This window comes from Passer domesticus, chromosome 6, assembly GCF_036417665.1.
Source record: "Passer domesticus isolate bPasDom1 chromosome 6, bPasDom1.hap1, whole genome shotgun sequence".
Classification (NCBI taxonomy): domain Eukaryota; kingdom Metazoa; phylum Chordata; class Aves; order Passeriformes; family Passeridae; genus Passer; species Passer domesticus.
Genome location: NC_087479.1, coordinates 2,558,692 through 2,584,874, shown reverse-complemented (window position 1 = coordinate 2,584,874; position 26,183 = coordinate 2,558,692). Strand labels below are relative to the sequence as shown.

Here is a 26,183-nt window from a genome sequence, read left to right as displayed (position 1 = left end):
TTTTTTTTTTTTAAACATAAATATTGGGCAATTTCTCCTTAAAATAGAAAAGGCTTAGGCAGCGTTATTTCTGAGTGGATTTTGCTTCCCCCACCCCCATGTCCCACATTTGGGCATTTGGGATGTCGTGCTAGACAGGGAGGTCCCAGGCTTGGACGCTGATGAATCTCTCCAGCAGTGACTCACATCAGGAAATTCTGATATGGTTCATCACGGGACAGGAGATCTGTCACTGATGCTGTCAGAGCCTTATGTGGGCCTCAAGCAGCCTTTCCTTCCAGCTTCAGAGCTTTTGCTGTATTTATGACCAAACCAGCAGAACATCCCTGGTATTTAAAGGTTTGGGAGGGAGGAAAAGCCTCTGGGACAGCAGAGGTTGGAGCTGTGAGCAGGCAGCAGGGACACATCCATCAAGGGTGGTGCTATTTCCCTTCTGCAGCCTCTGAAGTACTGGAATGAAGTTCCTGATTTTGGGGGAAGCAGGGCTTTTACTGGAAATTTCACTTTCCTTTGAGTGCCTCTCAGCAGCCTGAGCTGTTGGAGGACAGACACAAGCTGCAGTGATTAAGTTGTTTAGCCCTCCCAGTTGTGTTTACTGGGAGCCAGATGTTCAGCAGAGCTACTGGGAAGATGATACATGAGCTTGGCATCAGCTTGTGGGAAGAGGGATTGGGATGTGGGGATGCAGAAGTGCTGGAGCTGGAGGGGCTGGGATGCTCTTCCCAGAACCACAGAGGTATAAATACAAATGATGTACAAATACATTTTTTATAAGTGTTAAAATGCCCCTATAGATGTCGAAATACCACTACTTATAGATGTCCTATCTAATGTGTTTTAACATTTATATACTTAATATATAGATAATATATATTAAGGATATTATACATTAATGTAAAAACCAATATATTTTATATGTATATATATTACATATTAGGATTAAAATCTTGGCTGGGAGGGAGGCTCAGAGAAGCTGTGACTGTCCCATCCCTAGAAGTGTCCAAGGCCAGGCTGGACAGACCTTGGAGCACCCTGGGATAGTGGAAGGTGTCCCTGCCCAGGGCAGGGGTTGGAATGGGATCATCTTTAAGGTCCCTTTCAACCCAAACCGTTCTGTGACTTTGTGATTCTATGATTCTCCTTTTTACCTCTCCATTTGTGTTTTCCTGCCCCATTTTTCTTCATTACCTTTCCCTGCCCTCCTCAGCACCCCTGCACAGAGCTCTTATATTCCATCTTAATCAAGCTAATTGTCTCTCCAAGGAAAACTGAGCAGATATTTCAAGGTGGAAGGGAAAGTGATCCCAGCATAGTCCTTGTCTCTGAAATCCTTTGATTTCTGAGCTCCAGGGAACTTAGGACAGAGCTGTGCCTGGGAGTTGCTGATATTTTGGCTGTACCTGTTTGCTGTCATTGCCCCTGGATCATTTAATTACACACCCCAGTAACTCCAGCACAAAGCATCACCAGTGAGTAACTGAAGTAATTCCTGATTTTCTACAGGACTCTGATTGGTTGCATTTACAAAATCCTCACTACACACACAGGAGCGCCCATGGATGAATTATTGAAAGCTGTCCTTTGCTTCTGCTCCCAGAGGTGTGACCCTTGCAGAGCGTGGTTGATTTTTAAGGAAAAGTCTCTGTTCTTGTGCAGAGAGAAGTTATTCCAAAGGGCAGCTCCCCAGGGCTCCCAGGAGGTGCCTGTGGGAAGATGCTGGAGCCACTCACACATCCCTCACTTTCCTGGAGGTCGTGTGAAGCCGGAAAAAAACCCAATCTCACTCCTAGTGGGTGGATTTCAGCCCCTGGATTCCCACAGCAGCCACTCAGGAGGGTTAGAGGCAGGGATTGACCCCAGCAGGCACGAGGAGAGGAGCGGGCAGTGCATGGGATGGGCAGCCCTCATCCAAAGGGTGGCCTGGAATCCTGCCCAGGAGCAGCTGCTGGCAGGCAGCTCCAGCCTGAAGGGCCAGCTTTGATCTGCAATTAAAGAGCAGAGAAAGAGAAAGTAAAACTTCACTTTTTTTTTTTCTTTTTTTTTTTTTTTCCCTCAGCAGCAGGGACTTGTGCTTCCCGCCTGGCTGGCTGTGGGACATGGGGGTTGGGATGGAATGCTCCCATGGCCCCTGCTCTCATCATCCCACTGGGAAATAATTCCACCCAGAAAACTGCCCATCAAATATCCAACTGCAGATTTGATAGGCTGTGATGCCCTGGGAAGGCTGCCCTAGAGCAGAGGCTGGATGGAGTTCCAGAATAAAGCAGGGATGGATTCCAAGGATCTCCTCCATGGATGCACCTTGGGCAGCACCAGAGCCCAGCCAGGGCTGCCCCCAGGATGAACCCAAATGGTCCCAAAATGCACGAGCGCTGCCGGGGTCTCTCCCTGGGCTCAGCTCTGCTCCATGTGCACATTGCAGTTCAGTGTCCAGTTCCAGCTGCAGCCCCTGCAGTCCCACCCTGCTTGTTTTTCTCTCTGCAGCCCACGGGCTTTGTGCTCCTGGGCTGGGATTGGGATCATTTGTCCTTGGTGCCCAGCTGGAGCAGGAATTGTTTTGTGTCCCTGCTCTGTGCACAGAGCTCAGAACTACACACCATCAGAGCCATGCCCTGATGTGGAGCCCAGCCCCACACACTAAAGCAGCTCAGAATCTGAAAATATAAGAGCTAAACCCTGAGGTGTCAGCTGCACTCAGCATTTTATTGGTGTGAATGGGAATATCATCACTGAAAGTGGGATTTGGAGGGGTTGGAGATGCTCACCCATCATCCAACTTAATAACAAATGGCAAAATCCTCTTTTCCTGCGTGAACAGGAAGGAATTCTCAGCTGTGAGGGCAGTGAGGCACAGGGTGCCCAGAGCAGCTGTGGCTGCCCCTGGATCCCTGGAGGTGTCCAAATCCAGATTGGACAGGGCTTGGAGCATCCTGGGGTAGTGGAAGATGTCTTTGCCCATGGAAGGGAACTGGATGATCTTTAAGGTTCTTTCCAACCCAAACCATTCTGGGATTCTGGGATGGCTTCACTTGATTCCAGCCCAGTGGATGCTTTACAGCTGCTTCCTTCCAGCATTCTGCCTGTATTTTTTTCCATGTATCCCAGGAGCTCCAAGGGACTCCAGGCAGGCTCTGCTGCTGCTCTGTGGGCACGTGGGACAGGAAAAGCAAACAGCAAGATGAAACAGTGCGAGTTTTTTTCCCAGGCCTCGGCGTTTCCTGCCCCAGCAATGCTCCTTCTCCTGGGGACACGACTTATGTTGGAGCTGCAGGGTGAGGGGAGATGCTGTGACAGCAGAAAAGCTCCCATCCTTCTCCTCCTCTCCTGGCTGTGAAGATTTGGGACCTCTGCTGCCCTCCAGCCTGAGAAGAGGAGCAGGGAAAATTCTGGTTGATGTTGATGGGAGCACAGAGAGAACAACTCAGTGCCAGAGCTGGGAGGAGGAAGCTCTGGGAGGAAACACTCCAAAATTCATGACCAATCCCTCCCTACCCACCCTGAGGCTGTGTAAGACAGAGAAATTCCCTTCAGGCTCTTTCATTTCCCCAGAGTCTGGTGGAGCCTCACACCCTGCTCCTGCCTCATAATCCATGTGAATTAGTCACCTGTTTTGGAAAACTGAGTCTGGGGAGCATCCTGTGCCCAGCTGTGGCATTTCCATGCCCACATTCCATCTTGCTCTGGTCCCCAGCTCCCCTTCTTGCACAGGGTGAGGGTGGTGTGATCCTGAGGAGTTTGTGGAGCTGGGGGTGCAGAGAGTCCCATGAGGGTGATGAGCTGCTTCCCATCATCCCAAAAACAAGGAAGGTGACAGCCAGCCTTCCCTGCCTCAGCCTCCAGCCACCAAATGCAACCTGAGCCGAGGTGGCAGTGGCATTTGGGAGTGGCAGGATGCCAGCCCAGCCCTGCCCAGGGAAGGTGACACCGTCCCAGTGCCAAATGTGACCTTACCTTCTTTTCTTTTTTTTTTCCCCTCTCCAAACGCTCCCCGCTCCAGGACAGAACGTCCTCTGACTCCTGAAGTATTTGCAATATTTCCACGCCCTGTGTTGCCAAAAAGACTTCTATAAAAAGCCACTGTTTGTTGTTTTTGGGGGTTTTTTGTTGTTTTTGGGTTTTTTGCAAAACTGAAACCCTTTGGTGGACGATGTGCAGCGTTCCCAGGGCTCTGTGACAGGCACGTGGAGCTCCATCCCTGACCCAGTTGCTTTCCAGGAGGCAAAGCTGCCTGGAGTTTATGGAATCACAGAATATCCTGATTGGAAGGGACCCACAAAGATCATCAAGTCCAACTCCTGGCCCTGCACAGGACAGGAATCCCACCATCCCTGGCCACTGCAAACATCCTAAACTTTATTTTCTTCCTTCACACTCTGCTGGTAAATAAAGTAGTGTTTTCCCTAAAATCCTGGAGTCCTGGTAGATGCACATGAGCATGTCAGGGGGAATCTGGGGAGCAACAGCAACATTCAGGAGGAATTTCTTTATGGAAAGGGTGGTCAGGAAGGGGCTGCCCAGGGAGGTTTGGATTCCCCATCCCTGAAGGTGTCCAGGAAAGGACTGGACATGGCACTCCGTGCTCTGGGCTGGGTGACAAGGTGGGGATGATTCACAGGTTGGACTCGATGACCCTGGATGTCTTTTGCAGCCTCAGTGACTCTGGGGATGCAGGCTGTGGATGCTCAGGAGCATCAGGAGGATGCTGGGGATGACGCTCACGGGGAGACGGCGGCGGTGCAACACCAGGGATGGGTCTGCTGCCTTTCCCTGCCACGAGCAGAGAGCTTTGGCAGTGGCACAGCTATTTCTAAATATGTCCAGGGAATGGGTGTGGAAGGAAACCTTCCCATTTCGAGAGCAGGCCAAATTGCAACGTCCTCAGCTTTTTCAAGTGCAGCGCCCAAGCGTTCGCTGCCAGCTGCGGCGTTTTCCCCTTTTATTGCCTGCCCGTGCTCAGCTGTCAGACCAAACCCAGGAACTGGGGTCAGGGAAATAACCAGATTTAATTACAGGGTGTCTGAGATGCAGAAAAAAAATTCCTTTCCTCTCTCCCCCCCTGTCCCCACGCCAGTGGTGTGGAGGAGCATCAGGTTTTATGTCACCGTGTGAGTCAGTGAATTTTTTCATCCTTACTCTGCTGTTGACAGAGACCCTTTAAATAGAATTCCATCCTGAAGACATTAGGGCATGCTGGCCAAGCCTTCCTTGGAATTGCTTGGATTGCTCTTTATGGGCCGATGCAGAGGGAAGGGTGTGATTGGATTGTTTTTCTCTTGTTTCTGGGATTAAATTAATGGAGTTTAACTGGAGCTGCAGTTCAGCCACTTCAGGAGCAAGGCTTGTGGTGCTGCCTGTGCTCCAGGAGGCATCCAGATAACGGGAGCCTGGGGATTTCGTCCCACTTACGGAAAAAAACATCCAAACATTCAAGTGTTTGTTGACTCTGCCTCTCCAATGGCTCTTTTTATTGGCCCTGCAGTAATGCTTGGCTCCATCACCGCTCCCTGCATCCTCCTCCTCCTCCTTTTCCTTCTCCTCCTGGGTCTCTCTGTGCTGGTGGTGCCCAATTTCGGCTCTGGGAACCACTGGCACAAACATTCACACCCCTCCAAACCCCAGTGACCCCATTTTTGGGTGGTTTTGCACATCATTGCTCCCTTGGCAAATCCATAAGTCAACAGGCACTTGGATTTTCCACCCACAATTTGGGAAGGCTCCAGCAAAACCTCTGCCAGGGTCAGCCCCAGCTGATTCCACACCCATAGCACTCCTTGGGCATCTCCAGAGGCTTTGTGGGATGTCCTGAGAGAGCTGCAGGGCCCCAGGCAGTGAGTGGAGAGCTTGGCTTTTGCCCAGATAAATATTTAAGTTCCTGGGCATCTGAAGAACCCATAATAAAATGTACTGAATGTACAAACCCAGTAAACTGTGCTGGGGAGGTGAGGACCTGCTCCATCAGATACTGCCCAGTGTCCAACACAGCCACAGCCTTATCTCCAGACACTCCTCAGGTTGTGTAAGTTCCTTTTTTCGTTTATTTTTTGCTTTTTTTTCCCCTCTGGTCTGTTTTGCACAACTTTATCTCGAGAGAATTTATGTTGCAGATAAAGTCGGATGCTTCATTCTGTAAACTTACACTGTGAAAAAACATCCACAGAGTTCACTCATTCCAAGGGAAAAAAAAAAACAAAAACCTTTATTTTTGGTTTAAAGTCTGAAATGGAAGAAAAATGAGATTTGAGGTCTCATTTCTCTAGGACTCGTCAGAGTGATGCACAAAGGCTGTAATTTTTATGAGTCACTGGTTGGAGGGAGCAGTGCTGGAGTGCACAGAAATCCCCCTTCCCAGAGATAGCCCACTTCAAAACACATTTCCTGAAGGAGGGTGGCTGGATCAGCATTAAAGAGAGGATTTCCCCTCAGTGCTGTCTGTGCTGCAAGTAAATTTATGGAGTTTTTATGTTCAAGAATTAAGGAGGTGAACCAGCCCTCTGGCCTTTAGGGGAGCCAGAAACGGGGAAGGAAATTGGATGCCAGAAGCTTCTTTGCAACATTAATTTTCTTTCTACATCAAAAATTTCTTTGTGTCTCAGATTATTATCTGTATTTATGAGAACTGAATACTGAAAGCAGTGTGATTTCCCATAATTTCAGTTTTTGGGGATGTTAGTCCATATTCAGCCCTTCCAGTCAATGATGTCATGTTCTCTATGTGGGTGATGTAAAAAAACCATAAATCTGATTTCTTGTGGGAATGGGAGCCTCTGGAAGTGTCCAAGGCCAGGTTGGACAGGGCTTGGGGCAATCTGGGATTGTGAAAGGTGTCCCTGCCATGGCAGGGGGTGGAATGGGATGAGCTTTAAGGTCCCTTCCAACCCAAACCCTTCTGGGATCCCCATCACAACACACCTTGGTGGGTAAGGTGCAAGATTTACTTGGTGGATTTAGTGCAAAAGAGCATAAATTGGGAATTTTACACCCTGTACAGAAGATTTATTCTTTTAATCAGTTTGCAGGCTGCAGATGGTGCTTTGTGAAGGAAGAGGGTTTAATCCCAGTTCTGGAGTTTGTCTTAAATGGGAGATAAATGGGCACAGCTGGGCTGGGTAATCTGTGCAGGGGCTGGATGAGAAATGAGGGATTACACTGGAAAAAAAGACCAAGGATTTCCCTTCAGCCACAGACAGCAGGCACAGGCAGGATCTTGCAGGCAAATGGAAGAGAAGATGCTGCAGGCAGCAAAACAGCTTCATGCCAGACATGGAAAAATTTCTCTTGGAGATTCAAAGCCGCCTTTCTGATCATATTTTGAGCTCCAAAACTCTTCCTTCCAGGTTCAGGCCTTTCTCTCTCCTTCCCACAGAATCCCAGAATGGTTTGGGTTGGAAAGGATCTCAAAGCCCATCCCATCCCACCCCTGCCATGGCAGGGACACCTTCCACTATCCCAGGCTGCTCTGGGCACCCTGTGCCAGGGCCTGCCCACCCTCCCAGCCAGGAATTCCTTCCCAAAATCCCATCTAAACCTCCAGATTGAAGCCATTCCCACAGCTGCCCTGGTGGGTTTGTGAAGCCCTGGAGCCCGTGGATGGCTGCAGCAGGGAGGAATTTGCTGCTCATCCATAGGATCCCTGCTGGCATCCCTGGGATGTGCTGCTGCTCCTCCCCCTGCAGCCATGTGCTGCTTCCAAGCAGCTGCCCAAAACTTGCCCTGGATCCTTTCTATCCCCGCTGGGAGCATCAGGAACAACTGAGGGGCTATAAAAAGTCTCTTTGCTATCAGATGGTCAAGCCCTGGGATGATTCCAGGATTGCTTCCAGAATCCCAGCCTGGCCCGGAGCCTCCTCCTGGCCTCCCTGAGTGCTTCCAGCTGAGAGTTGCTAATGCACCATAAATAAACCTCAGAGCCTCAACCTTGCTCCAAAATACCAGGGGAACTCCTCGATTTAGGCTGTGCTGCCTCTTGTCCCCTGCATGTGACCCCGGTTGTCCCAGCAGATTCCTGCTCCATGAGGTAAGCTGGCTGGGATAAATGGGAATGCACGGAGCTGCCTCTGGGTATTTATTGCTAGAAATGGTCAAAAAGTCGGGCAGGGAAACTGGAGGGGTGGGTGGTGGAGGCAGGGATGGGGTTTAGTGGGATGATGTGTGTGGAGTGGTAATAAGTCAGGGTTAAATTAAAGCTGAAATTAGAGAAAGCTTCTATATAAAAAGGAATAAAATATATGAATAATACAGGAATAAATATCTCTAAATACAGAAATAAAACTAAATTATAAGTTAAAAAATATTGTATATAAAATATAAATATATTAAAATCTATATATCTTATAGAGATTTAAAATCCCTATAGATATCTAAATCTATATATTTTTAGCCTGGAAATGTTCAAGGGCAGATGGGACAAGACTTGGAGCAACCTGGGATAGTGGAAGGTGTCCCTGCCCATGGCAGGGGGTAGAACAAGGTGGACTTTAAGGTTCCATCCAATCCAAACCATTCTGGGATTCAATGATATTACTGAAATAGATTAATATAAATATATAAATAAAAGTAAAGCTTAAAATAAATGATGCTTTCTAAAAATAAATAGATGTCAATATATATACACAGTATTTATATATAGAAATATAGTGTGTAAGTAACTACAAGAATATAAATTAAACTTAAATTAAAGCTAGATGATGGTTTGGGATGGGACACCTACAATATAAAAGACACTTAAATCCAGAAGTGTGTAGCCTCTGGATTCAGGAATGCCAGGGTTAGTGGGATCCACCCCTGCAAATCCCCTGGATGGGCAGTTCCCAGTGTGCCATTTCCCAGCCTGTTTGCAGGAAGGAGTGATGCTGGTGAGGGTGGGCAGTGTGGGGCTGTGTCCTGCCCAGGTCACAGGGGACCAAATTCCAGTGTTAATTATAATCCTGGGAGTGCTCAGGGAGCTCCCACTGCTGCCAGCACGTGCTGAGATCCCAGCCCTGTAGCTTCTCCTGGCTGGGATAATGGCTGATTGTGTCCTTCAGCATTCCTTGGGTGGGAAAACCCAGCCTGGCTGCAGCCAGCTCCTGCTCCTGATCCCTCCTGCAGCAGGGATGGGACCAGGGCTGCTTTCCACAGGGCATTCCAAAGGGAAAGCTCTGCAGCTGAGCATGTTGGGGTGATAGGTGCAAAAAACAGAGCAAAAACAGCACAGGAGCTTCAGCACGGACAGCCAGCTGCAGAGGAGACTCCAGAGCTCCTTCCAGGCTCAGGCATGTCCAGAATCCCCACGGAATCATCAGAGAATCACAGGATGGTTTGGATTGGAAAGGACCTTAAATCCCATCCCATTCCACCCCTGCCATGGTAGGGACACCTTCCACCATTCCAGCTTGCTCCAAACCCCATCCAGCCTGGCCTGGGACACTTCCAGGGATCCAGAGGCAGCCACAGCAAATCTGGGAATTCCATCCCAGCCCCTCCCCACCCTCCCAGGCAGGAATTCCCAATCTCCCACCCATCCCTGCCCTCTGGCACTGGGAGCCATTCCCTGTGTCCTGTCCCTCCATGCCTTGTCCCCAGTCCCTCTGCAGCTCTCCTGGAGCCCCTTCAGGCCCTGCCAGGGGCTCTGAGCTCTCCCTGGAGCCTTCTCCTCTCCAGGGGAACATTCCCAGCTCTCTCAGCCTATATTTTCCCAATCCAAGTGCTCTCCAAGGCTTTCACCACTGCACTTGGATGGCTCCATGCCCAGGTGAATCCTTTTCCAGGTCAGCTCCACACAGTGACCAAGCCCAGGGACTCCTGGTGCTGCTCCAGGCCCTCAGTGGTTTCAGTGGTACAAAGGACAGTGGGCTCTGCTTTCCCAGGAAACTCCTTCCCACCTGGAATTGAGTGCAGCAGACCCAAAGTGCTGCCTTGGTGGGAAATAAAAATTCCCTTTTTCCTTGCTCCCCATATTCCCATGGCTCAAATCACAAACAGAATGAAATGCTCCTTGGTTTTAAATGGGCTTTACATTGTTCAGGTTGGTCCCAGGAAGGAAAATGGGAGAGGTTTGCTTTGAAAAGGAAACACTTTGGCCAAAATCTCTTTAAAAAGTGGACAAATTATAGGCTTTAAACTTTCCAGTCTGATGTGTAAATAAATGGCTTAACTCTTGGATTGCTCCTGTGAAAGTGAGAGGGTCTGGCCTGTTACCTGCATGGCTAAGTAGGGATTCGTCTGCTGATTTCTATTTCTATTTCTCTTTATATTTTTTCCTATTTCTATAATTTCTGTTTCTTTATATTATTTCTATATTATTGTGTACTATTATAATATAATATATTATTTCTAATTTTATATTATTAATGTGGGGGGTTATTATTTTTTATTATCTGTATTTAATGTATGAAGGTGTTACTAGGCTCTGTCACAGTGCTCACATTTACATTTGAGTTGACTGTACCTGGGAAATTCCACATTTTATCCAAATGTTATGTTACCTTTCCAGCCAAGGACAAAAGAGTAGCTTTTTTCCAACAGGCTTGCAGGGTAAATATCCTCAACTTGATTTTTAACCATTACAGAACAGGAAATTCATCCAAGGGAGATACTGGGCATTGCTGGATGTTGTTCCTAATGGAAGGATGTTCTTCTTTTCCCCCTTTTTTCCCCCCTTTTTTTCCCCCTTTTTTTCCCCTTTTTCCCATCCTGCCATTATAAAAGTGATCCATTTTCCCTGCAGACATCAGGCATCCAGAAGAACTCTCCCTTTTGAGGAAACCCAGAGATCCATCAAAGAAAAAAAAGAAGAAATTGGACGATCAATGTGAAGATGACACCTTCGAGCTGGAGGGGCCCCTGATCACACCAGGGTCGGGTGAGCTGGCAAAAAAAAATGGGAGCAGGGGAAAAAAACTGGCACAGCAGCGTGGGGCTGATGGAATTCCTGAGGGTCTGTGCCAGAAACAGACCCCAGATCCATGGCACAAGTCCTGGCGGGCTGCAGCACTCGGTAGCACGGATGCATGTCTGGGGCTGGAGCTGTCACGCATTTTTGGGAGCAGAGCAACCCCCAGGCTTCACAGAACAATCCAGAGCCCAAGTGTTGGCCACTTGAGCACTCAGATGGTGTTGCTGAGAGCTTTTCTTACCCTGTTAAGAAAGGAGTTAAATGGAAAATCGTTGCTAATGTCTACATTCCTGGCGTGGTTTAGGCTGTGCCACCGTTCTGCTCTGTATTTGCAGCCCAGCAAGGGCAGAGTTTTATAATTGCTTTAGTGTTGCCTTACATGAATGATGGAGCTGTGGATTGTGATGCTAAAAAAATCCTTTTATTGCTGGAGGCTGGTTGGCCAGTGTGGATTCCAGATCCAGAGCAGGACTGGGAAGGGAATTTCTGGTGGAGTAACATCCCTGATGAGGTAACATCCCTGATGGAGTTGCCACAGGCAGCAAATTGATGCAAGTGTTTGCAAGCAGAGGGGTTTTTCATCTTTTTTCCATGGCTGCTGGAAGTCTGGTGTCTGAAGGCAAATGGCAGGAGTTTAAACCATAATTTTGGCCAAGTGGGAGCACTAGTCCCAAATGGATTTGTGGAGAAAGCCGCGGTGGTGAGCAGGAGAGACGCGTCTGGCTGCCAAAGCTCTCAGGTTTAAATCCAGCAATCCAAGGGCAGCAGGGCAGCTTTAATTAAAAAAACTACCTTGGAATTGTAAAGTTGTGTAAATTGATGTTAAATCAGCTGCAGGGAAGGTCATTGAGTGTGGTTGGTGCCAGTGGTGGCACAGGGCTTGCAGAAAGGAAGGTTTTGGCTGCGCAGGGTGATGTGCACCACGGGCCTGGAACAAGGAAAAATAATCCTCCTTCTGCTCTGATCCCACTCTTTCTCCTCTCTTAAAATTAAAAATACTTCTGGGCTTGTCCTCTTCCACTCCTGGCTCAGAGAGTTTGGGCAAGGCTCCAGTCAATTTTCATTTCCATTTGGCATTTTCATCTTGAAAGTCCATTCTGAGCCTTTCCAACAGCCAGTGTTCACAGAGAGTATCTCTGTTAGATTAATAGGAAAGACTTGGCCTTCTTTGGGGGAAGTGTATGCAAAAGCTGGGCTTTATTTTAATTATTTATGGCTCTTCCAGTGAGTCACTTGGCTGGTTTTGCTCTCCTTGTGAATGAAATCACTCACAGCAGGTTGAATTCCTGCCTGTTCAGGTGCCATTTGATAAAAGTCGTGGGTTTCATCTGAATAAATCATTTCTAGCGTTATTCCAATATCAGTTTGTGTGCTGAAAGCTTCTGGAAAACTAATTAATAATTCAAGAGGTGCTGATTTCAATGTCTTGGGAGTGTTTTGTCACAGAGTACCCCCAAACCTGGCAGTGAAACCATTTAAATCCCAGTGGGCAGAGTTGTCAATACACCCACAGGATGTGTTGCCCAACAGTTTCCATTAGAAGACCTGTAGTTACTTGTTTATATAAATTAGCCAAATTTGTTGCTATTTCTGCAGGAACTTTCCATGACACTGCCTGCCTGGGGCAAATTTTTTAAGGGAAGCTTCTTCTGAGATGTTTCAGGTGTTTGGAGAAAGAGATGAGAAGAAAAGTGCAGGGGAAGCTTTGCTCTGATGGAGCAGACACTTAGCCAAGGAATGTGGGGGATATTCATTGAACAAACTTCCCCAAAATTTGGGGCAAAAAGTGGGATTTTTTTGTTGTTGTTCCAGTTGATTCTCAGCTTTGTGTGCCCAAGCCATGTAAAGAGTGAAGCTTCAGTGAGGGTGGATGGGGAGGAGGGAAGATCTCTTTTGGGAAGTGGTTTGTGGCTGGTTTTTGTTGGAGTTCTGTGCTCCAGTGTGTAGCAATCCATGGGGACAGCACCTTCCTGCTGCTTTTATAGTCACAGAATAGCTCAAGTTGGAAGGGACCCTCAGGATCGTGGAGTCCCAGCCCCCAAAGTAAAAGTACCTAGTCTAAAAACCTGGAAATCATCCCTGGCCTTTTCCTTGCAAATGAAGGTGGATTTTTCCATCCCTTGACATCCCTGCTGCTGTTCTGCTCCTGCCTGGTTTGCTGGATCTGTCTTGGTGACAGGTCCCCATGGTGCTTACAGGTCCCCAGATGATTGATCCAGACTGGGATGCCAGCAAAACAAGCAGGAGCATTAAAAGCATCCTTGTTTGGTGGTTTTCACTTACATTTTCCACCCTGCCAGGCAGTGTAGAATCAGGTTTGTAATTATTTGGAGTTTCCTAGCTATGATGTTGGCTGTCACTGACGTTGATGCTGCTGATTCACACTGTTCTTCCTGCTCCTTGAGATGTCCATCGTAAAAATTGAGGGTTCAGAAAGGTTTTTCCATTGGTTCGGTGTTGGACTTTTCCAGTCCAGCTCAGTTTTCTGTCATTCCTTGGCCGTGAGAGTGTGAGGATGGTTTGGAGCCAGGAGCTGGAGCGTGGCCCAAGGTGGTGGCTCGGGGCAGTAGCAGGAGGTGGCACAGAAGGTTTTGTTTGTGGCATCTCAACTCTTCAACATCCTGAGCAAAGCTCTGGGAGGGAGAGCTTGGGTCCATTGAATTGCAGGCTCATGATTTAGGAAGGACACAGCCCCTTCCCAAAAATCCAGTGTGGTGTTGGACCTTCTGGTTCTGGTGGGCAGATTTGTGCCCAGGTGATGCTGGGTGAGCTCCTGGCCCGATGTGTGCACACAGGGGAATTCCTGGCATTAGGAGATGGTGGTTGAGCCTCCCTTATTCTGAAAATCTGGATTTTAGATAAAAATTCAGTGTCCCTGTGAGGTGAGGAGAGGCTGTTTCATTGGATGGTTTGAGATGGAAGGGACTTAAAAGGACTTAAAGCACTTCTCATTCCACCCCCTGCCAAGGGCAGGGACAGCTTCCAGAGACCAGATTGTCCAAGCCCCATCCAAGCTCACCTGGAGCACTTCCAGAGATGGGACAGCCACAACCTCTCTGTTAAGCTCTCAGCTTTTTTAAGCTATGAGACACTGAGCTGGATTTGGGTTTTTTTCTCTTCAGATTAATAATTTTTAAATGTTTGGGTGTTTTTATGTCTGCTTTGAGTCGGTACGAGCTGTGAAGCTTCAAAAGGCCTGGGAGTAACATTTGCTTTGGGATCAGTCTGGCACCACATCGCACCACTCAGCACATTAATCCTGAATTTGTGTGGCCACCTCAGCAAGCTTTTCCATCCGGGAATGCCACATTTCCATGCCCAGCTGTCCTCGTAACGTGAATAAAATAACGGGAAGTCACTTCAGTTGCTTTGCTGCCACCAGCGCTGCTGCAAACGCTCCATTAGGGCGGTGCAACCTCACCTGTGCTGTTCTGCCCTCTTCCAAAAACGCCCATTTTTGGCTTCTGTCCTTCTCCTGCTCTCCGGGTGACTTTCTCTCGCCTTCTCACTTCCCTCCTTTCTTTCCCTCTCTATAGGCACCGATATTCTTTACATCGGCCCCGTCAAAGGTGAGCTCCACCTCAAATAGGACTTTTGCCCTCTGCCTCTGGTCTCTTTGGCTGCAATCCTTAGTTTATTTTCCTGCTCCTCTAAAACTTTTGACTTCCAAAATCTTTAAGCAACAGGTAATACCGGTAAGTCGGGGGCCACTCTTGTCCCAGATGCCACAGAAACTCAGGGGGCAGGAGCTTCCCGGTGTGGGAGACCTGAGTCTTTTCCCATCCTTTGGGCTGGAACGAGTTTTCCATCAGTTTTGCTCTCGGAGAAGAGCCGAGAGAGAGGAGAGGGACAGGTTTTCATGGGAGAACAAGCAGCGCAGCGTTTTCCCATTGCGAAAAGATGAGGAGGGAAAGTTTTCCATCCGCCGGCTCCAGGTTTGCGCGGAGCCGGCGTGGCCGGGAGCAGGCAGGGCTTGGCCCTAAGGCTAATTCCCGGCTTTTATTCCCCTCGCTGGTAGGAAATATCTATTCAAGCCCAGGACTCTATAGCAAAACGATGACGCCGACCTACGACGCCCACGACGGCAGCCCCCTGTCCCCCACGTCCGCCTGGTTCGGCGACAGCGCCCTGTCCGAGGGCAACCCGGGAATCCTGGCCGTGAGCCAGCCCGTCACCTCCCCGGAGTCCTTAGCCAAAATGTACAAGCCCCAGACGCTGCTCGATAAGGCCAAAATCAACCAAGGGTGAGTTCAGGAGCTGAGGATTTGGGTTGGTTTTTTTTTTTTGCTAGTTTTTTAATTGTGTTCTCGAGAGCGTCGTGGCGACTCCGCCGGAGCTTTCCGTGTGTGTTATCCCGTGTTGGCAATCCACAGGTGGCTGGACTCGTCCCGATCCCTCATGGAGCAGGAGGTGAAGGAAAACGAGGCTTTGCTACTCCGGTTCAAGTACTACAGCTTTTTTGACCTGAATCCAAAGGTACAGAGCTCTTTGTTCCGCTCTCATTTTGAAATTTCCATCCATTGGAGCGAAGGGTGCCTGATCTCTAACGTGCTGTTGTGTTGGTAAATCTCCCAAAGACCGTGGAAGTTTAAAACTGGTTGTGGAGGCAAACCCAGGATTTGTACTCCATTATACCAGGGTTTTTAGGTGTTGCTAGAGGTGTTAATGAGTTCTTAAAGCCACTTTTTGTCAGTGGCTGAGGATTTTCAGTCTCGGATCAAAGTCTTGTGTTGAGACAAGAGATCATAGAGTAGTTTGGGTTGCAATGGGCCTTAAAGACCATTTCATTCCAACCCCCTGCCGTGGGGAGGGACAGTTTCAGTAGGTGGGGTGGTTTGTGTCTTGCTGGGCTCCTGGTTTTCCGAGCATCCCGCGTTTCTGTGCCGCAGTACGACGCGATCAGGATCAACCAGCTGTACGAGCAGTCCAAGTGGGCAATCCTGCTGGAGGAGATCGAGTGCACGGAGGAGGAGATGATGATGTTTGCAGCACTGCAGGTGAGACACAGCCCCAGACGCCCCTGGGTTGGGTTAGACTTGGTTTTGTTCTCAGACTTCTCTGCTCATTAATCTGAGAAACGAAATTTTGGAATCCCAAAATGGTTTGAGTTGGAAGGAACCACAAAGCTCATCCAGTTCCAACCCCCTTCCACTATCCCAGGGTGTTCCAACCTGGTCTTGGACACTTCCAGGGATCCAAGGGCAACCACAGCTTCTCTGAGCAACCTGTGCCAGGGTCTCACCACCCTCACAGCCAAGAATTCCTTCCCAACATCCCATCTAAACCATCCATTCTTCAGTTTAAAATCATGTTTGAAGCCTCACCTTGTCTCTGGTGGGAGCTTGGCCTTCTCATGCTGGTAGAAGTTGGGTCATTTCCTATGTTCAGATCCTCACTTGAGTTTATGAGATAATTTAAATATTTGCCACTGATTATCCCTCAAGAAAAAGAACTTGACCTGCTTTTACCAAACATGTTTATATCTCTCTTAACTTCTAGTTTTGTCCTTTTTAACCCATCCCATACGAACCCGGGGTTACTGAACTGTGCCTCTCTGGCTCTCTGCCCCCAAACCAGCTGGGGATAATCTGTGGCTTTCCCAGAACTATTTATTTATCTGGTTTCTGAAATGCTCTGTGTGATTTGGCATAAATGCTCCACCTGCTATTCACTTCCATGAGAGGGATGGCAGGCATTTGTTCCGTGTGGTCTGGCACACCTTGGAGCTGTAGGATGCAGGAATATCCCCCTCAGGAGCAAGGCTGCCTGCTCCAAGGGCCCCTCCCAGGAAAAAAAGAGAGGAAAGCAGAAATATAATGACTCAGTTTACATCCAAGCCTCCAGAGTGGGTTGGGCAGGGTTCTTCCTGTGAGATTTTATGGATGTTTTGGTTTTCTGGGGTGAAAACAGATGCAAAGACATAGAATCCTACAATGGTTTGGGTTGGAATGGGCTTTAAAGGTCATCTTGTTCCACCCCCTGCCATGGGCAGGGACACTTCCACTGTCCCAGGTTGTTCCAGCCCCATCCAACTTGGCCTTGGACACTCCCAGGGATGGGGGATCTTACAAATATCCATAAACACCTGGTGGGAGGCAGGAAAGGGGGTGGACAGAGGTGCCCAGTGGCAGGAACAGAGGCTATGGAACATGGCAGGTTCCCTCTGCCCATCAGGCAGCATCTTCATACCAGGAGGGTGACTGAGCACTGGCACAGTTTGCCCAGAGAGGCTGTGGAGTGTCCATCCCTGGAGTTACTCCAAAGCCAGGTGGATGTGGCCCTGGACAACAGCTCCAGGTGGCCCTGCTGGAGCAGGGAGTGGGACCAGGTGACCTCCAGAGGTCCCCTCCAACCTCAGCCTGGTGGAAAGAGCAGCTCTGCCCTGTGGGGTCCAGAGATCTCCCTCAGGATCAGTGCCTGGAGACTCCTTGGACTGGAAACATCCAGGATGGTCCCTCCTGACCCAGCAAACCCCCCCAGTGTTTGCTGCCCTCTGCTCCTGGTGTCCCACTCTGATTTCCACTCCGCTTCCCAAGCATGGTGTCCATGTCACCATGATCCCCTGGGATCCTGGGGTCACAGCAGCACCCAGGTGTGACCCTGGCCTTCCTTTCCAGTACCACATCAACAAGCTGTCCATCATGTCCTCGGAAAACCACCTGAACCACAGTGACAAGGACGTGGACGAGGTGGACGCCGCGCTCTCGGACCTGGAAATCACCTTGGAAGGAGGCAAGACCTCAACAATCCTGGTAAGGGCTGCAGGGAATTTTTCCAGGGCATCCAAACTCATTAATTTCCTTTTTTACTTCTAATTCTGATGAGAAAGTTGCCCACACCCCAGTAATATTTTCTTTAAAATATTCTTTAGACACCAAGGGATAGTTCTGGAATGAGGGAACCCCAGGCAGCATCTGGAAAAGTCCTGGAGTAGCCAGGATCTTACTGGTCCTGCACCAGGCCACCCTCCTGATGAAATAATGGAAAACTAAATGGAAATTAAGTTGTTTTTTGCCCTCACTACTGACTTTCCCAAATAACTAAGTTTTCCACGTTGAGTTTCCTCTTCCACTGTTTCTAATTCACGTTTTACAGCACCTAAAGCAGCTGCTGGATTTTCAGAACTAATTTAGGCTTATGAAACCCTATTTTTATTAGACTGGATTTTAGCCTAGGTCTGTATTTCAGAGCATTTGGGTTTTTTTTTCTTGATGTGCCGTTTTAACACTGGTTTTCCACCTTTAAAAATATAAAACCTGAACATTAAAGTGCATTAAAAGGACTCAGTCCTGTCAGCCTTGGCCCAGCACAGCTTTTCCAGGCATTTTGCACATTTAAACCATCTCTTTCCAACCCTAAAATCTGAAATTTTCCACTTTTACACTTCATATAATTTTTTAAGTGTTTATGACGGATCTTTTTGAAGATACATCCATCCTTAGATGCTTTATTGGCATTAACAACAGCAGAGCTTTGCAGTATGAACCAGAAATAACAACAAATTTTTATCACCAAGACATATTTTCTAATTCCTTTTGCAAAACCAGATTTGAAACACATCACTGAGGAACAGTCCCTGCCAGACAGGAGTGAAGAGGACAATGATTCATCCAAAAAAACCCATCCCTTTCCGTAGGGCTTTGGAGCAGGAGCCATTTCCAGATGCATTCGAGTAATTGAATACGGATAATGGGCAATTACTGGATTGTTTGTTTAGATTCTGCATTTTTTTCCCTGTGGTATCTGTAAACAGTTTCTCATTGCAGACTGAAAGTAAACTGTCCTGCTACTGGAAGCTCCTGGAGCAATCCTCCCTTTCCCTGCCCCTCAAATTTATTTTTTTTTTTACTTCCAGCTCCTGGGAATTGTCAGTGCCACCCTGATGCAACAAAGGGAATTTAAACTCAATATTTTCAAAAGTTTGGAGGAGAAAAAAAAAAATCTTTCTAGGCTTAGAAATCCCAGTTAGTTCTCTGCAGAGCTGCCTCTTCCCCTTTTGTTTGGAGCATCAGGAATAACTGAAGGGAGGAGAAAATTCCCTGTGCAGACTCTGCTGCCATGGCCGCCGGTGACCCCACGGCTGGGAATTGGCTCCGGCAGCAGCAGGAATTCCTCAAAGGAAAATCAAACCTTGTCCTCTGCTTGCAGAGCAGCAGAGCTGGGCCCTGCATTTTGCACTGCTGGCTTCTCCTGGGAAGTGGCTGGGGCTTCCTCAGGAGCAGTTTCACAGCCCCTGAGCCCTGATGGGGCTCCTGGTTCCCCCCTCTGCACCACATCCCTTCCCTCCTGATCCCACTGCTCGGAGTGATTGGGATAATCTTTGATTTCCAGGGTGACATCACTTCCATCCCAGAGCTCGCTGACTACATTAAAGTCTTCAAGTAAGTGCTGATGGGAAGAGCTGCTTGTGGAACTGGTAATGCCTGTGAATAATTAATGGTCCTGCCTCTTAATTTCCTTTTTTTTATTTTCTCCTGGCCTTACGATATTCAAAATATTCAATACTTAAGTTGATTGGTTCTTAAATACAAAATTCAAGGTGTTTTCCTACTCTGGTGCATCCTATAGCCAGCAGTGTGTGCTTGGATGTTTCTTAAACACATTTAATGCCCAGGAGAGAACAAACCATCCTAAAATGAGGAGTGAAACCTAAAAACCTCCCTCAAAGACTTCTCCTGGTCTGCAGGAGGCTGGGGGAATTCTATCCAGCCAGGATCCTGCTCTCTCCATGCCAAAAGGAGCAGGTTAAGTTGACTCTGCCCCTCTCCCAGCTTGCTCAGGATTTAGGGGTTTTTTTTTAGCTTGCTTTGACTTGGTTGGTGGTTCATGGAAACCGGGAGCGGCAGCGTCTGGACTTGGAGGAACATTTTTGGCAGCCACCACCATCTTTTGCAATTTATTGCCTGCTGCAGTGAAAGTTCTGGAAGCTGGAAACACTGATGGGATTTCACAGCAGAGCTGCAGGATAGTGGGGGGGGGGGAAAAAAAGCTGCAGACAGTGAAGTAGCTCTGGAACAAACCTTTATTTTATGAATAGTTTGGTTCTGGAGCCAGAACCTGGCACTCTCTGCTCTGAAAACCCCTTCTCCCTCTCCAGAGGTGAATTAATGAGGTCTCTGCCTCTGTCTGGGCTTGTGGTCTGGCTTAATTGGGATGAAGTTTCAAGGCTGTGCCCAGCCCCTCAGTGGGTGTTTTTTCCCTCCCTTGAACAAACAAACAAACAAAAAACTTGTTTTTCCCCTTGATCTGCTGATTTGCCAATCAAATTAGGCACCACTCCGGGAGCTAATTGCCTGCAAATTGGAGCATCAGGGGATGGAGCAGCCAGGAGCTGCTGGTTCCTCACTCAGTGCAAGGCCTAAGCCCTGCGGTTGGGGTTTGAGGCTGTCAGATTGAATACAGAATTCTGTTTGCTCCTAAAAATGGGGGCTCAGGTGGTATTTTACTGCCAGTGTGAATGGTGCAATGTTTGGAGCTGTCCCAGCTCTGGATGTGCCTCTTGTCACACTTCAGCTGGGGAGAAGTGGGGGAGCAGTGCCTGTCCCTTGTATTCCGGACATTTAACTCCTGTAAATGTGCCCTAGTGTGTGCCTGGTGTGGGTGTAGAGATTTGGAATGGTTCTCTCTCTCCTACCAGCCAGGTTACTGCCATTGCCAGCTAAAATCATAGAATTCCAGAGTGTTTGGGGTTGGGATGGACTGTAAAGATCATCCTGTTCCAACCCCCTGCCATGGCAGGGACACTTTCCACCATCCCAGGCTGCTCCAAGCCCTGTCCAGCCTGGCCTTGGGCACTGCCAGGGATCCAGGGGCAGCCACAGCTGCTCTGGGCACCCTGTGCCAGGGCCTGCCCACCCTCCCAGGGAAGGATTTCTTCTTAATATCCCATCTGAAATACTCTCACCAGCTGTTTCTGAGATGAAAACACAAGAAATGCATGAAAGGCTGCAGATCCAGCCTTAGAATAAGGTTTAGAAATCAGGGAAGGTTAAAATATTCCAGTACCTTGGGATCTGTAAAGGCTCTGGACTTGTGTTGGGATGCAGGGTGCTTCACTTTGCAGGGCCACCATTTCTCCTGCAGAATCGACCAAAACCCATGTTTTCTGTAGAAAAGAAGGGAACTTTTTGTGCTGTGGAGTGTTTAAAAAGAAAACAAGGAGTGCACTCAGGCGTGTGCGTGACTGACACGTCCTTGGAAGTGCTGCTTCCCCCCAGAGCCTGAGCAGAGTGGTTCCAGTTTCATGTGGTGGCTGGAGAGGCAGATTTTGCAGTGGTTCATGGACTCCTCTGTTTTTGTAGCACAGTCTTCAGCTCCCCCCTCTTTGCCCCAAATTATCTCCTTGGGATTGGACAGTCCAAATTTGGAATTGGAGCTCAACTGCTTGATCCAGCAGTGCAGGAATGGCTGAGCCCCAGGCAGGAGTGGGAATAACCCAGGCTGCTGACAGCAGCTTGCCAGGGCTGAAATTCTGAGGAAACACTGAGGTTTCCTGGGGAGCAGCTTGTTTTAGGAGCTCAGACCAAGTGAGATGTCCCTCCACGTGTCCTGCAGGCCCAAGAAGCTGACGTTGAAAGGCTACAAACCCTACTGGTGCACCTTCAAAGATACCTCCATCTCCTGCTACAAAAGCAAAGAGGAATCCAACGGGACTCCTGCTCACCAGATGAACCTGAGAGGTAAGAGAAGCACAAGGCTGGGCTAAGAGAAGCTGCTTTTTATTCCAGGAATAGGCTGCTCCTCCTGCATCTTGTTTTCCCACTGCTTTATCGCCTCGGAATTCCATCCCGGGGTTGAGTAAAGGTGTGTAAAGGAGTGAGGTGGCTGGGTTTGATATCGTGGCACAGACTTGGAGTTCCAAACAGTGGCTACATGGGATCCCATGGGGAAGCACCACCAGCCCCCCAATACCTTGGGAAGAGAGCTTGGAGAACCATGGAACGGTTTGGGTTGGAGGGGACCTTCCAGACCTTGTTCCAACCTTCCACCTGCCCTTCTCCTTTCAGTCAGTTCTCCAAAGGATTGCACTGACTCCCATGGCAGAAACTGGAAAGAACAGACCATTTTCTTCCTCTGCTGCCTTTATTTCTCCTCCTCTCCCTGCTGCTGGTGGGAGCAGCCTCCCTCCAGAGCTGAAATTCCTGTGGTGGCTGCCTGTCCTTATGTCAAGTGAAACATTCCTGCTCCAGCAGCTGCAGAGCTGCAGTGAGCTCGTGTGTTCTCCCCGTGGATGCAGGAGCAGGGGGGATGCCAGGTGACCTCAGGCTGCTGTGGGAGCAGGTCCTGGCCCCCAGGACCTTTCTGGGGGCTTTTGACAAATCTGCTGTGATGGCACTTTCAGAAATCTGGGAGGCGGCGTTGGCGCGGCGCCCACGCTGCCGTGGCTGGGTCGGTTCATCACCCCTGTGTTTACACAACCACTTGGAATTCTCTCCAGGCACCAGGGGTGGGATGCTCACAGCCAAATCATGGAAGCCCTGAATGGTTTGGGTTGGAAGGGGCTTTAAAACCCATCCAGTTCCACCTCGTTCCCACAGGCAGGGACACTTCCACTAAACTGGGATGGTCCAAGCCCCACCCAGCCTGGCCCGAAACACTTCATGGCATCCCATCATTCATCAGTAACATGGAGGGGTTTCAGGGTGACAGTCAACACCCGTCCAGTCACCTTTCCCTATCCTTTCATGAAGATTTTGGGGTGTTTGCCAGCCACTGGATCCATTTCTGATTCCAGACAGGATCCAAGAGTTCTGTGGGTGTTCGCTTCAGCTTTATTACTTTCAGATCAGGTCTTGCTTTCCCCCCCATTTTCCTGACACTTGTAAAAAGGGACATCTGACAGGTTTTTTTGTGTGCTGTGTGGAGTGTTCATCCCATCAGAGGTGTGGGACAAACTTTTGGCAGCACTGAGATGCCACTGGAGACCCTTGGATCAGGGAGCTTTGCTCTTTCTTTTCCTATTTTCGCTTTCTTTGCCACTTTTTAAATCATAGTTCCTCACACCCCTGCTAAACATCATCTCCCTCACTGCAGGATGTGAAGTTACCCCTGATGTGAACATCTCTGGTCAGAAGTTCAACATCAAACTCCTGATTCCAGTGGCAGAGGGGATGAATGAGATTTGGCTGCGCTGCGACAACGTAAGTTCACCTCTTGGACTGACCACATCCTCAGCCTTTCCCCACCATCCTGCTCAAGGGCTGTTCTTTAAAAAACAAATAGAAAATGCTCTCACCTGTCTGATCTCAGCATTCCAAATGTGCTGCAAGTCACCTGTGAGTTCAGAGCAGAAAATCAACTTTGGCTTTGTCATGTGGTTTTTGGCCAAATGTTGGTTGGGTTTTTGCCTTTGTGCATGCTGGAGCCTCCTGAAGCTGGGAGGGGAATGAGGTCTCCATGGGGTGTTTTTTGAGGGGTCTGGTGGTTCCCCCCATGGCTGTGACAGACACATGTCCCTGTTTTGGGGGGCAGGAGACGCAGTACGCCAGCTGGATGGCCGCCTGCCGCCTGGCCTCCAAGGGCAAGACCATGGCCGACAGCTCCTACGGCATGGAAGTGCAGAACATCCTGTCCTTCCTGAAAATGCAGCATCTGAACCCAGACCCGCAGCTGATCCCGGAGCAGATCAACACCGACATCAACCCCGAGTGCCTGGTGTCTCCTCGCTACCTGAAGAAGTACAAGAACAAGCAGGTGGGTGCTGCTGTTGGCCTGGGTTGGGCTGGTGTTTAACACGGCGTGGTTTGGATGTTTTGGATGTCCTCACTCACTGGGGTGCACGTGGTTACTAAAATGAGCTGGGACTGAAGGGTGTGGTTTGGATCCAGCACCTGGGGATGGCACCCAGCACCGGGGTTCTGCCACGAGCTGCGTGAAGTGCACGGACACAGCGGGGAACCTTCGATTGAAAATGCATTTGAAATTGGTTGATGTTTATTTTAAACACATTCTGGCAATGGTTTGGCCCCTGCTGATAATGGTTTGGCTCCAGCTGCCCCATCTCTGCCCGGTGCTGGGGTTAAAACCCCTTCCCCTGCATAGAATCCATGGAGAAATCCCCGGGATCAGCGGAGTTGCAGTTGCTTGCAGTGCTTTATCCACACTTGGCTGTAACACGGTTTGCATATTTCTCTCTTTGCTTTTCCACTGCTTCCAAATGCCAGTCCTTGGAACATTGCTTCGGTTTTGAGTTGCTGTGACTCGTGCTTGAACTCCATCCACGCTCCATCCGATCCCTGCCTGACAGGGCTGAACTGTTCCGCACTGGGAATAAATGCAGGGTTCTCTCATAGAGAATTATATGTCAGAACAGCAGCAAAAATAAGGAAAGCATTGCTCCGTGGCCTTTTGGTGACTTAAATCCTTCAGGCTGCTGGCTGGGGCTGGATATGATTTCTCCAAGCCCAGAAGAAGGCTGCAAGTCAGAGAAGCCGGAAAAATATAACTTTTTATTGGCACAGCATGATGATTTCCTGGCAGTGGAGTTATATTTTATATAGCCCTTATTATTCTCCTGAATAAGCCTTTATATCCCCTTGGATGGAGGAGAGGCTGCATAAATATACTATTTTAACATACATTATAGATAGATATATTTGTATATATAAAATACTTTCTAGGTTTCCGGTAAAACAGAGGCACCTGGAAAAATATTAGCTTGGAAAACTTGCTTACTGTGCAGGTATCCTGGTTATAAAAATAAAATCCATGGAATCGTGGGGATGGGCATGATGGAGATGATCCCAGTCCAAGATGTGGCCATGGTGTGGACACCAGGGCCCTCATAGGCATCAGCTAAGCTATGGATTTAGGATTTTCCTCGGTGCCAGAGGCAGAGCTTGGAGCAGCAGAGGATGTTTGCTGAGAGGAATGAGGGATGGAGGCTGCAGGAATGTCAGGAATTTGACCACAAGGGTCCTTCTGAGGCACAGGGAAGGAGGAGGAGAAGGAGGAGGAGGAGGCTGTGCAGCCAACAGGAGTTGCTGGAATGGGAATTGGCTCTGGATTTATGGAGGCTCTTGAGTCCTCACCAGCCCCAGACCCACTGTGGTGATGTTTGTCTCCACGTGCAGCAGCGTAGGGTTGCAGGCTGGGATTGGAAGCACCAAATCCTAAATGAAAATGTAAAAAACTGACCCAAAATAGAGATTTTCAGAGCTCCCAAGTGCCCTGCCAGAGTTTGGTGTCAGAGCCAGCTGGGGCAGACACATCTCTGAGAACACAGCTGATGTTCCTTTTATCTGCTTGTTATCCCAAGCAGCATCCCAATCATTTCTCCACATATCCCAAACAGAAGGATCTGCTGAGCTCAGAGCGAGCTCCTGAGCTTCCTCTTGAGCTTCCCCAGCCAGAGAGTGGCCTGGAGTTTGTGCAGAGATGTGGAGAGGAAAGTGTGGCCATGAACCCACCTCTGAACTGGCAGCTTCACCCTTCCCTTCAGCCCCCAGCAGGACCATGGAATCACAGAATATCCTGAGTGGAAAGGGACACACGAGGATCAGAGTCCAGACCCCCAACAATCCCACCCTGGGCATCCCTGGCAGTGTTGTCCAAAGGCTCCTGGAGCTCTGGCAGCCTTGGGGCTGTGCCCATTCCCTGGGGAGCCTGGCCAGTGCCCAGCACCCTCTGGGGGAGAAACCTTTTCCTGAAATCCATCCCAAACCATCTCAGGACCAAAACCATCTCTCCACAACGCCAGGACCCAGCTGGGATCACTCCAGTGCCTCAGCAGGCCCGGCATGAGCGGCGAATCTCTGCTCGCTTGTCCCTGCTCACATTCCCTTCATCTGCTTTTCCACCTCAGGAATTGTGCATGTGGTTTGTTTTGGTTTTTTTTTTTTTTTTGCTTGAACTTTGGTTTGCAGTTAATTTACACTTTTTCTTTGCTTTGTTGCCATATTTCTGATTGCTTTTTTTTCTTTCTGCCTCCTTTTCTTTTTTTTATTTTTTCATTTCGCCTTGCCATCTTCAGCCAGGCTATGTAAGAGACTTGGTAAGTGACAGCAACAATAAAATTAAGATAAACTTAAAATAAACTTAATCTAGAACCCCTTTGGTTTAGAGAGCAGCGGTGAAAGCACTAACAAAGCCTGCACCCTCCCCGTGACACCTGGGCCCTGGTAGGTTTTTATAACAGTCCCCAGTGATTTATGGGGTAAAACCGGAAACCCTACACCACAAATTTGCCTTGCTGTTCGCTCACATCCTTAAAGTTCCCGAGAGCGTGAGTGGCTCTTTGCCTCCAGACAGCTCTGATCTATATTTGCTTTCCTGTATCTGGAGATGGGAAGCTGCACGTGGGCTCTGAGCA

General features: G+C 48.8%; 1 protein-coding gene across 4 annotated transcripts in view; it reads left to right on the top strand.

Annotated features, from left to right (window-relative positions):
* FERMT2 (FERM domain containing kindlin 2) overlaps window positions 1-26,183 on the top strand; it is a 49,847-nt gene that overhangs the window by 19,241 nt on the left and 4,423 nt on the right. The window contains exons 3-13 of one of the 4 annotated variants that reach the window (XM_064422863.1): window positions 10,706-10,840; window positions 14,410-14,442; window positions 14,892-15,117; window positions 15,247-15,349; window positions 15,763-15,870; window positions 17,491-17,625; window positions 19,205-19,254; window positions 21,428-21,552; window positions 22,907-23,013; window positions 23,345-23,566; window positions 25,845-25,865. In XM_064422863.1, the coding sequence (XP_064278933.1) occupies window positions 10,706-10,840; window positions 14,410-14,442; window positions 14,892-15,117; window positions 15,247-15,349; window positions 15,763-15,870; window positions 17,491-17,625; window positions 19,205-19,254; window positions 21,428-21,552; window positions 22,907-23,013; window positions 23,345-23,566; window positions 25,845-25,865 (1,265 nt within the window). The remainder of the gene's footprint in view (window positions 1-10,705; window positions 10,841-14,409; window positions 14,443-14,891; window positions 15,118-15,246; window positions 15,350-15,762; window positions 15,871-17,490; window positions 17,626-19,204; window positions 19,255-21,427; window positions 21,553-22,906; window positions 23,014-23,344; window positions 23,567-25,844; window positions 25,866-26,183) is intronic. The other 3 variants (XM_064422861.1, XM_064422860.1, XM_064422862.1) reach the window with 3 other exon arrangements.